Here is an 11229-nt window from a genome sequence, read left to right on the forward strand (position 1 = left end):
TCGAGGCTGGCGGCCCGCTAGCGGCCATGATAATCATCAGCTTAAGCAAGACAAAACAAGCATAGGGCAGACGCAACGGCCAGGCAACTGAATATCGCTCCGAGGCTACCAGCTATGCGTCGTAATGGCTTCCTTGGATGAGGTTATCTCGGCCAGAATCATAAAAGCTAAATTTAGGGGCCCCTGGCGAATCCAAAGCCCCAGCAAGCACAAACTAGGACGAATCAGGCCACCGTTGACCTTCAGAGATACACATTATAGAGTAAAAAAGATTCCAAACGAATCATTTCCCTGTTGTCTCAAACGGCTCAATGATAAGCATTGCTCCGGAGGGTGGATGGATGTTCCATCGCCAGTGGCTTTTTGAGACGGACCAGGTACAGGTACTTGGCGTTGCGGCCAGATTCGCCGCCCCCCTTCCCATCGAAAACACGACCAACCCCGAGTGGCGGGGTGTAACAAACTTTTTTTGCGGTGGGAGGGTTGCGATTGTGCTTATCTTAGCACGCAAACCGTCCAGGGGACTGCGCGTATCGATACGACAACGGCCGTAGTAAACAGCCTAGAACTCTTATCAGGGCGAGAGGGAATTCCAGTACCATCATTTTTACGTCCATTTCGCAATACTCTTGGGCAATTGCTGCGAGACATGTCTGCCCCTCATCAATTGGGCTGCGACGCTCCCTAGGGACATGCACCTTGTACTGGTACGGCATCAAGTACGGTCCAGCTACCATCAGACGGGACCCGCTGAGGGCTATGCAGAGAAAATTATTCTTTTGGCTGCTGCAAGAGTGGCTTCATTTCTAGGGACCAGCGCCACGGCACCCAGAGCCGGCTCCAGCGGTTCTTACCCCTTGCGGCTTAGCGCGTGAATATGGTTGAGCAGCCCAATGCACCTGCAGCAACCGCGTGGAGGGTGAGTGCCCATGTCACTGCTTTGTACCCCGGTACTTGCAGCCTGTCCTCCCCCCAATATTTTGGCCAGCGTCGTCCACAGGCGGTGGGTCGGGATTCAACAATCAAGACACTGGCTTCCTTCCATCCGTCCAACCATCGAGGGGGGAATTGGAACCAGAACGGTTTTTGTGATCAAGCTTTTCCGGCCGCTTCTAATCATAATCCCAAACCATCCCGCTCTGCTGCCGTCCTGCATCTCCTGTGTCTGCCAAAAGCCCTTCTCTCCTTCAAAGGTACGGAGAGTCGGACCAAAACACCATCAGCACTTGGTCGAGCAGCCCAAGCAGCACAAAATATTAAACCATCCCACCAGGCAGGCGTTTCGTTTCGGTTGAGAAGCGCGATCCACACTGCCGGCGGTCAGATAGACGACTCCGACTACCCGTCTATCCTCTCAATTGATACCCTCCTCTAACATCCATCACCTTTCCCACCTCACGACGCAACCACCGCCACCATGCGTCCCGAAGTCGAGCAAGAGCTCGCCCACACGCTCCTCGTCGAGCTTCTGGCATACCAGTTCGCCTCTCCCGTGAGGTGGATTGAGACCCAGGATGTCTTCCTGGCAGAGAGAACAGCCGAGCGCATCGTCGAAGTCGGCCCCGCAGATACCCTTGGAGTCATGGCAAAGCGCACACTGGCATCCAAGTATGAGGCCTACGACGCCGCCAAGTCCGTTCAGCGACAGATCCTCTGCTACAACAAAGACGCCAAGGAGATCTACTATGATGTAGACCCCGTTGAGGAAGAGCCCGAGCCTGTTGCCAGCTCATCCGCTGCTCCCTCAAGTCAACCCGCTGCTGCCAGCGCTCCTGCGGCTGCTGCGCCAGTTGCTGCCGCTCCCGCTGCCGGCGCTGGACCTGCAGCTCAGGTTCCCGACGTGCCTGTCCAGGCTGTCGAGATTGTGCACACATTGGTTGCACAGAAGCTCAAGAAGTCTTTAGCTGATGTGCCTCTCAGCAAGGCCATCAAGGATCTGGTTGGAGGTGAGTTGACTACCACTCTCTTCATCTACCCCTCCAAAAAAAAATTGGAAAATCAAAAATCGTTCCGGCCAATTCTAACTGCGTGTAGGCAAATCCACTCTCCAAAATGAGATTCTCGGTGATCTTGGAAAAGAATTCGGCTCAACGCCTGAGAAGCCCGAAGACACGCCTCTCGACGAGCTCGCCGCCTCTATGCAGGCTACCTTCGATGGCAACCTTGGCAAGCACACAGTATCCCTCATCGCCAGGTTCATCTCCTCCAAGATGCCTGGTGGCTTCAACATCACAGTGGCCAGGAAATATCTGGAAACAAGATGGGGTCTCGGCCCCGGCAGGCAAGACGGAGCATTGCTGCTGGCCTTGACCATGGAGCCTGCTGCCCGTCTAGGAAACGACGGTGAGGCCAAGGGATTCCTCGACGGAATCGTCCAGAAATACGCCGCGAGCGCCGGTATCAGCTTGACATCTGCAGCTGCCTCCGGTGGCTCTGAAGGAGGTGCGGGAGGCATGATGATGGATCCCGCTGCCATTGACGCTCTCACCAAGGACCAGCGCGCCCTGTTCAAGCAGCAGTTGGAGCTCTTTGCCAGATACCTCAAGATGGACCTCCGGGCCGGCGACAAGGCGCACATTGACTCCCAGAAATCAGAAAAGGTCCTCCAAGCTCAGCTGGATCTGTGGACCGCCGAGCACGGCGATTTCTACGCTTCTGGTATCGAGCCTGTCTTTAGCCCGCTCAAGGCTAGATCCTACGACTCCTCTTGGAACTGGGCTCGTCAGGATGCGCTCACCATGTTCTACGACATCATCTTCGGTAGACTCAAGACCGTCGACCGTGAAATTGTCAGCCAGTGCATTCGCATCATGAACAAGTCAAATCCCAAGCTCCTCGAGTTTATGCAGTACCACATTGACAACTGCCCTACTGAGCGCGGTGAGACCTACCAGCTGGCCAAGGAACTTGGTCAGCAGCTCATTGAGAACTGCAAGGACGTCCTGAACCTTTCTCCCGTCTACAAGGACGTTGCTGTCCCCACTGGTCCTCGCACCACCGTGGACGCTCGTGGCAACCTCAACTACGAAGAGATTCCCCGCGCCAGCTGCAGAAAGCTCGAGCACTACGTTCAGCAGATGGCTGAGGGTGGAAAGATTTCCGAGTATGGCAACCGCACCAAGGTGCAAAACGACCTGCAGCGTATCTACAAGTTGATCAAGCAGCAGCACAAGATTTCCAAGACTTCTCAGCTCGAGATCAAGAGCCTGTACGGCGATGTTCTGCGCTCTTTGGCCATGAACGAGAGCCAGATTCTCCCCAAGGAGAATGGCAAGGGCCGAAAGCCGGGTCTCAAGGGCACAAACCCCAACAAGGGCCGAGTCGAGACCATCCCCTTCCTCCACCTCAAGAGAAAGACCCTGCACGGCTGGGACTACAGCAAGAAGCTCACTGCTGTCTACCTCAACTGTCTTGAGGAAGCCGCCAAGGATGGAGTCACCTTCCAGGACAAGCATGTCCTGATGACTGGTGCCGGTGCCGGTTCCATCGGTGCCGAGGTCCTGCAGGGCCTCATCAGTGGAGGTGCCAAGGTTGTGGTTACTACTAGCCGATTCTCTCGACAGGTGACCGAGTACTACCAGTCCATGTACAGCCGCTTTGGCTCTCGCGGATCGCAAATCGTCGTCGTTCCCTTCAACCAGGGAAGCAAGCAGGATGTGGAGGCCCTTGTCAACTACATCTACGACGCCAAGACCGGTCTCGGCTGGGATCTCGACTTCATTGTTCCCTTCGCTGCCATCCCTGAGAACGGCCGACAGATTGATAGCATCGATTCCAAGTCGGAGCTGGCTCACCGTATTATGCTCACCAACTTGATCCGCATGCTTGGCTGCGTCAAGACTCAAAAGGCTGAGCGTGGCTTCGAGACTCGTCCCGCCCAGGTCGTCCTCCCTCTGTCCCCCAATCACGGTACCTTCGGTAACGATGGTCTCTACTCCGAGTCCAAGCTGGCTCTTGAGACCCTCTTCAACCGATGGCACTCCGAGGACTGGGGCCACTACCTCACCATTTGCGGTGCTGTTATCGGATGGACTCGTGGTACTGGTCTCATGTCTGGCAACAACGTTGTTGCTGAGGGTGTGGAGGCGTTCGGCGTGCGAACCTTCTCCCAGCAAGAGATGGCCTTCAATCTGTTGGGCCTGATGTCTGCTACTATTGTTGATCTCTGCCAGTCAGAGCCCGTCTTTGCCGACTTGAACGGTGGCCTGCAATTCATCCCCAACCTGAACGAGTCTATGACCAAGCTCCGCAAGGATATCATGGAGACAAGCGAAATCCGCAGAGCCGTTACCAAGGAGAGCGCTATCGAGAACACCATTGTTAACGGAGCCGACTCCGAGGTTCTTTACAAGAAGAAGACCATCGAGCCCCGTGCCAACATCAAGTGTGACTTCCCTCACCTGCCTGACTGGAAGACGGAGGTGGCCCCTCTCAACGACCAGCTGAAGGGCATGGTTGACTTGGAGAAGGTCATTGTCGTGACCGGTTTTGCGGAAGTTGGCCCCTGGGGTAACTCTCGAACTCGATGGGAGATGGAGGCCTACGGCGAGTTTTCGCTCGAAGGTTGCATTGAAATGGCCTGGATCATGGGCCTCATCAAGAACCACAACGGTCCCCTCAAGGGCAAGCCCTATGCTGGCTGGGTTGACGCCAAGACTGGCGAGCCTGTCGATGACAAGGATGTTAAGCAGAAGTACGAGAAGCACATCCTGGAGCACTCCGGTATTCGTCTGATCGAGCCCGAGCTGTTCGACGGATATGACCCCAACAAGAAGCAGCTGCTCCACGAGGTCGTCATTCAAGAGGACCTGGAGCCTTTCGAGGCTTCCAAGGAGACTGCAGAGGAATTCCGACGCGAGCACGGTGACAAGGTGGAGATTTTCGAGATCCCCGAGAGCGGAGAGTACATTGTCCGGGTGAAGAAGGGTGCCTCTCTCTGGATCCCCAAGGCTCTGCGCTTTGACAGACTCGTCGCCGGTCAGATCCCGACTGGCTGGGATCCCAAGCGATATGGTGTCCCCGAGGACATCATCAGCCAGGTGGACCCTGTCACCCTGTTCCTTCTCGTGTCGACTGCCGAGGCTCTTCTGTCGTCTGGTATCACCGACCCTTATGAGTTCTACAAGTACGTTCACGTCTCCGAGGTTGGTAACATTGTCGGTTCCGGTATGGGCGGTTCTGCGGCCCTTCGTGGCATGCACAAGGCCCGATTCCTCGACAAGCCTCTCCAAAACGACATCTTGCAGGAGTCTTTCATCAACACCATGGCTGCATGGGTTAACATGTTGCTGCTCTCTTCATCTGGACCCATCAAGACGCCTGTCGGCGCTTGCGCTACTGCTATTGAGTCTGTCGACATTGGTGTGGAGACTATTCTTGAAGGCAAGGCACGTATCTGTCTTGTCGGTGGCTTCGACGACTTTGGTGAGGAAGGCTCTTATGAGTTCGCCAACATGAAGGCCACCAGCAACAGTGTGGATGAGTTTGCCCATGGCCGTACACCCGGCGAAATGTCACGACCTACTACCACTACCCGAAACGGCTTCATGGAGTCTCAGGGATGTGGTGTCCAGGTCATCATGACTGCTCAGCTCGCTCTGGACATGGGTGTCCCCATCCACGGTATCCTTGCCTTTACCACCACCGCTTCCGACAAGATTGGACGATCCGTCCCTGCGCCTGGCAAGGGTGTCCTCACGTCTGCCCGAGAGCATGCTGGCAAGTTCCCATCGCCGCTACTTGACATTAACTATCGCCGCCGACAGATTGAGCGCCGCAAGAAGCTGATCAAGCAGTGGGAAGAGTCTGAGTTGGAGTTCCTGCACGATGAGGTCGACGCTATGAAGGCTCAGGGCGGTAAATTCGACGAGAAGGAGTACGCTCAGGACCGCATGGTACACATCCAGAAGGAGGCCGCAAGACAAACAAAGGAGCTCCTCCGAAGCATGGGTAACAACTTCTGGAAGAATGACCCAAGCATCGCTCCTCTCCGAGGTGCCCTTGCAACCTGGGGTCTTACCATTGATGATGTCAAGGTGGCCTCGTTCCACGGCACATCCACTGGCGCCAACGACAAGAACGAGTCTGCGGCCATCTGCCAGCAGCTGCGTCACCTTGGCCGAAGCGAGGGCAATGCCATTATGGGTGTCTTCCAAAAGTTCCTTACTGGTCACCCCAAGGGTGCTGCCGGTGCTTGGATGTTGAACGGCGGCCTCCAGATCCTCAACTCTGGTTTGGTCCCTGGTAACAGAAACGCCGACAACATTGACCCCATCATGGAGCAATACGACCTGATTGTCTACCCCAGCCGTAGCATCCAGACTGACGGAGTCAAGGCTTTCTCCCTGACCTCTTTCGGTTTCGGACAGAAGGGAGCCCAGGCAGTCGGCGTTCACCCCAAGTACCTGTTCGCTACTCTCGACGAGAAGACTTACGATGCGTACCGCGTCAAGGTTGAGGCCCGACAGAAGAAGGCCTACCGCTACTTCCACAACGGAATGATCAGCAACACCCTGTTTGTCTCCAAGGCCAACGCGCCTTACAGCGATGACCAGCTCAGCGCTGTGCTGCTGAACCCCGATGCTCGTGTGAGCGAGGATAAGAAGACGGCGGAGCTTAAGTATGCCGCCAACTTCATGAAGCAGTCTGAGAAGATCACTCCCGCGACCACCGTCAAGGAGACTCAGCAGGTCATCGAAGCGCTTGCGCACAAGGTGACGAGCAAGAACAGCAACGTCGGCGTTGATGTGGAGGATATTCCATCCTTCAACATTGATAATGACACGTTCATTGAGCGCAACTTCACCGCCGAAGAAGTGGCCTATTGCAAGACTGCCCCTAGCCCGCAGAGCTCATTTGCTGGCCGATGGAGTGCCAAGGAGGCTGTATTCAAGGCTCTTGGTGTTGCCAGCAAGGGAGCTGGCGCTGCCTTGAAGGACATTGAGATTCTCAAGGACGACACTGGCGCGCCTGTTGTTACTGTAAGTTGTTCTATTTAACTTTACTTCATTAGAGAGCATTTCGCTAACCATTGTCCAATAGCTACATGGTGAAGCCGCCGCTGCTGCCAAGCAGGCTGGTGTCAAGGAGGTCTCGGTCTCCATTTCACACGCCGACAAGCAGGCCGTTGCCGTAGCTGTTGCCCATTTCTAAAGGGCATCATAAATGATGATGACTTGATTTGGTAACGCATTTAGAATAGGATGGTAGGTTTGAATCAAGGAGGCGTTGCTTGCTAAAAAGGAGGCTCAATTGATTCAACTTTTAATATGTATTGTGGGAATGATGGCATGGATCGGAAGCAGATGTATTAGATTTACGAGACATTTACTAGTAAGATATATTAGTTGAATGACCCTATAGAAGGTCACAAAATTTTCAGTTTTTTATTGATTTCTAACATTATATCTGATCATTCAATTGCCAATACCCATTGTGATCAAACGACGGCTTGTATAAACGCCCAGTTTCTCCATCTATTGCCCTAAACCTGACAACTGTCAACAATAATGTTGATATCCAAAGGTGGGACAGACACATGCGTGCCATTGGGTATCAATTGATCTCGTAAATTGACGGTTGGCGTATAAAATCTCTTTGTCTGGAAAGCTCTCATCGTCGAAGCTGCCCGCCGCTGTCAATATTGCTTAAAGAGCTCGCCCTATCCTTCTTCTTATCTGGCCCGAGTATGACATTCGTACATGATAGCACGTTCGTCACTGCCACGGCCTTTATCATCCCTATCCCGCTCTCATCTCGCTTTCCTCCACATTCTGTGCATTTCGTCATCGTCGTTGTCGTTGTCGCTGTCGCCGCGGTTGCGCCCTTTTCTACTGGCCACGCCCCCTTCCACGGCCTCCTCTGCCTCCGCCACGACCTCCTCGTCCCCTGTCGCCGCCTCCTCGGCCGCCGTGATCGCCTCTTGACTGGTGGCCGTGGCCGCCACGACCGCCACGGAAGCCGCCGCCTTGCTGATTCTTCTGCTGCTCGGTGACCTGGTCGATGATTTCGTCGGGGACGCGGAGGTATTTGATCTGGTGAGGCCCCGGAGAGCGTTAGTTGCTGTGTCGCGAGGAACTCTGGCGGTGCGTGCTGGAGCGGGTGAGAACGTACATTGTTTCCTTTGACGTAAACTTCTGGGAGGCGCATGAATTTATCTCCTTCCTGTAATTATATGTTAGAAAAGGGAGAAGCGTCTTTTGAGGGAGTCGATGAGAGGCGTACCGGGCTTGTCTGCACAACCTCTTTCAGGGTGAGGTTCATCCATGTATCGCACATGACCAGGTGTCCATTGAGAGTCTCTCCGTTCTTGAGTTCGACCAGCATGGGGTGGCCCTGGGCGGCGTTGAGCAATCCGAGAGGGAGCTGCGGGTTATGCGCATTAGCAGCATTACGAGGGAGTCGGACAGGGCAAGGAAAGGGCATACCATGATTGGTGATTATGCCTCTATTGGGCAGAGCGCGAGGAGGGTTGTTGTATCTCGTTTGTCGGTGGCAAGGCCAGCTGTCGCGTGAGGATAAAGAGGGTTTGTGGCTCTATTTTTGGAGGTGAGGCTGCGAAGTGGAAGCTGGATATGTGCTAAGTCAGAAAGCTTTCTGGAGGGAACCCCGCCATGTGCATGACCCCGGCTGCGAAAGTACTGCAGTACGTGCTTTGTGCGGACAAGGTACATTGCCGGCGTCGGAAACCTTTCCGCGCCAAAATATTCTTCTGAATGCCTCAAATTGAACGACACAACAGGCGTGAGAACGGTTTTTGGCTAGATTTGAAGCTGCGTTTTGCAGTGAGCTGAGAAATGCAGCGAGGCCAATTGCTTTATGACGGGCTATGGCGCTGCTTATGCCCGTCCTTTGACAAGCTGGCCCTGCGCACGGCGATTCATCGACAGAGCTTGCCTTGCACACGATCAGCGGGATGGCGACAGTGTGCTTCCAGGGCAAGGCCAATGCATGTGCGATGCTACGAAACAGGTTCTGGTTTTGCATCAGGTAATGGGGAATCAGATCATGAATCTTCTCGGCCAGGCTCTCAGGCAAGCGAGGCGCAACAGAGAGAGGAAATCAAGGATGGCAGCCTCACAGATACCACGCCCAGATCCTGGAGAGCGAGACTCCTAGCCCCCGCAGCACCATCAGAGGAGACACTCAGAGCCAGTACAACAGAAGAGATTTTAGCAGCACTGGCTTCGCTTCGAGAAGTGAGGAAATGGACGCCAACCAGCAGCAACCAAGAAGTGGACCAACATCTACGGATAGTTCAGCTAGTACAGCATCTCATGCGAGTCGAGAATCAGCCGATTACCCCTTTTATCTACGAGTGCCTCATGGACGCCATGGCTCATCCTCGAGGCTCCGTCGACGGTGTGCGCCGAATCCTGGACGACATGGTCGAGCAGCAGGGGATGAAGCCAACGGCGGAGTTATGCAACGCCGCCCTGAGAGCGTTGATGAATCACCCAGACTACGTGTTGCGGATGGAGATTCGAAACATTATGCAAGAGTACTGGTTTCCAACTGACACGCCGGTAAAGCAGACAGTTGCAATAGGACTGCTGCGAGACGACCAGCACGAGCTGGCGTATGCAAAGCTAACGGAGATGATTGAGCAAGGGGCCAAGGTTGACCCCTGGGTCTACGACATTTTCATTCTAGTGTTTGGCAAACTCGGATTCTTGGATGAGATGCTGCAACTGCTCTATAGACGCAAGAATCTCGCCGGCAGCACCGACCCTATGGTCATCAACCTGACTTACTACGCGTTGGATGTATGTAGCCAGGCATATCATCACGCGGGAACTCTCTTTGGCTGGCTCTCAGTGGTGCAAAACCACCTCGTGCAGCCGTCGGATGGCATAATTGAGAACGTGCTAGGGACAGCGGCTAGAAACGCAGACGCGCAGCTTGCCACAGAAGCACTAGATATGGTGTCACAGCGAACAAGAGCCCAACCCTACCACTACGAAGCTGTCGTTGAGGCCTTTGCCGGTAGCGGAGATCTGGCGGCGGCAATACGAACTCTATCCATCATGTCAGAAAACGGGATAAGGATCGGACGCGGTTACACTAGGACGCTGCACAAGGCAGTCCGAAGCCGTCCGGAGCTCTTGGATAACGCCGAGGCAGTTGTGCGGGAGGCAGCCCGTGCCCGTCCTGTGCCTCGCGCGGCCGCAGCTGCAGTGATCGAATCAATTGCAGAAGCACACGGCAGCGCCAGAGCGTTATCTCTATACCGAGACCTGCCGACGCTCTGTGACGTGGAGCCGCCTAATGCAAGGATGCTACAGAATCTAATCATCCATAGCGCTGACGAGGCTACGGCCAAGTACTTTGCAAAGGAGTATGCGGACCAGGTTTCAGAAGATGACGACCCGACTCAAAGCACGGCGACTTTTAGTACCTTGATTACGAGGTGCGCAGAAGTTGGTGAGATGGACTTGGCGTTCCGATTCGTGAAGCAGGCCATGGCCGGCGGGATTACGAAGAGCCGATCTTTGAGATGGATCAGCGTCCTGGTCGAGCAAGCGGTTACGAGAGAGGATGGTCGGGTCTGGCCTGTGGTGGATTCGCTCCTCAACACGGGCGACGAAGATACGGCCAAGAGTGTGCGCAGGATTCTGCAGCAGAAGAGGATTTCGAAACTAGCCTCGCAGTGGAGGTCCAAAACTCCAACTACGACGCCATGAGCGCATGTAGATCTAATAAGAACCCCCCATCGACGGACTGGGACTGCAGTGAAAATCCAGATGATCCCCGGAAGGCATGTCTACAAGGCATCCATTATGTGATAATGATAACCAGTGTGTGTCAACATCTCGCGTAGTGAAGGGACTCGGTCATTTTGATATACGGTTTATCAGCAGAGGATTCTATTTCCGATCGGAGAAAGGAGGTCGCATTTATAAGGAGAAAAGAGCAGTTGGTAATGACAGATTAGATGGCAGATTAACACCAATGTGCCGATATCCTAGCGACATGCGAAAAGTTTCCCGTTGGATGAGCTCCGACGAGTCAATGCCCTGATACAGACTTGAGATTATTCCTAATCTGGCAACTGCACGAGGACCTAAGGATGAAAATTCAACAGCTCAGAGCAGCTATCAAGACTATTGCCCGGTTGGGGAACATCTGCAAGGCCAGATGAGATGAGTCAACCGAGAACGAACCAACCAGCCAACCCGGCCATGTCCAATGTTACGCCCGGGAGAATCGGGCGGCACGGGAACCGGCGCC

General features: G+C 54.4%; 3 protein-coding genes across 3 annotated transcripts; 2 read left to right on the top strand and 1 right to left on the bottom strand.

Moving 5' to 3' along the window:
- The first annotated feature begins 1047 nt into the window (after positions 1 to 1047).
- V8C40DRAFT_256098 (trifunctional fatty acid synthase subunit FAS2) lies at positions 1048 to 7399 on the top strand. The gene is made up of 3 exons (XM_083218202.1): positions 1048 to 1946; positions 2035 to 6980; positions 7042 to 7399. The coding sequence occupies exons 1-3, from the start codon at positions 1418 to 1420 to the stop codon at positions 7150 to 7152; spliced, it is 5586 nt and encodes a 1861-aa protein (XP_083068724.1). The 5' UTR covers positions 1048 to 1417; the 3' UTR covers positions 7153 to 7399.
- On the bottom strand, positions 7341 to 8575 carry V8C40DRAFT_256100 (U6 snRNA-associated Sm-like protein LSm4). Its single transcript, XM_083218203.1, has 4 exons — positions 8427 to 8575; positions 8224 to 8364; positions 8113 to 8163; positions 7341 to 8033 (listed from the first exon to the last, which is right to left on the bottom strand). The coding sequence occupies exons 1-4, from the start codon at positions 8427 to 8429 to the stop codon at positions 7830 to 7832; spliced, it is 399 nt and encodes a 132-aa protein (XP_083068725.1). The 5' UTR covers positions 8430 to 8575; the 3' UTR covers positions 7341 to 7829.
- Positions 8576 to 8817: 242 nt separating this feature from the next.
- V8C40DRAFT_277564 (uncharacterized protein) lies at positions 8818 to 10682 on the top strand (the record flags this gene model as incomplete). Its single annotated transcript, XM_083220974.1, has 2 exons — positions 8818 to 8923; positions 9175 to 10682. 2 exons carry the CDS (start codon positions 8818 to 8820, stop codon positions 10680 to 10682), a joined length of 1614 nt encoding a protein of 537 aa, XP_083068726.1.
- Positions 10683 to 11229: the final 547 nt, after the last annotated feature.

The sequence above is a fragment of the Trichoderma camerunense genome, assembly GCF_050948025.1.
Source record: "Trichoderma camerunense strain CBS 138272 chromosome Unknown V8C40scaffold_21, whole genome shotgun sequence".
NCBI lineage: Eukaryota > Fungi > Ascomycota > Sordariomycetes > Hypocreales > Hypocreaceae > Trichoderma > Trichoderma camerunense.

What these genes read in the sequence shown, in the direction of transcription:
- V8C40DRAFT_256098 (XM_083218202.1), top strand. Translation starts at nt 1,418, where the DNA reads ATGCGTCCCGAAGTCGAGCAAGAGCTCGCCCACACGCTCCTCGTCGAG. An exon ending in CATCAAGGATCTGGTTGGAG is followed by an intron (nt 1,947 to 2,034) that starts GTGAGTTGACTA and finishes AACTGCGTGTAG; the next exon opens with GCAAATCCACTCTCCAAAAT. An exon ending in CTGGCGCGCCTGTTGTTACT is followed by an intron (nt 6,981 to 7,041) that starts GTAAGTTGTTCT and finishes ATTGTCCAATAG; the next exon opens with CTACATGGTGAAGCCGCCGC.
- V8C40DRAFT_256100 (XM_083218203.1), bottom strand. An exon ending in AGGTTGTGCAGACAAGCCCG is followed by an intron (nt 8,164 to 8,223) that starts GTACGCCTCTCA and finishes ATATAATTACAG; the next exon opens with GAAGGAGATAAATTCATGCG. An exon ending in TTTACGTCAAAGGAAACAAT is followed by an intron (nt 8,034 to 8,112) that starts GTACGTTCTCAC and finishes GGGCCTCACCAG; the next exon opens with ATCAAATACCTCCGCGTCCC.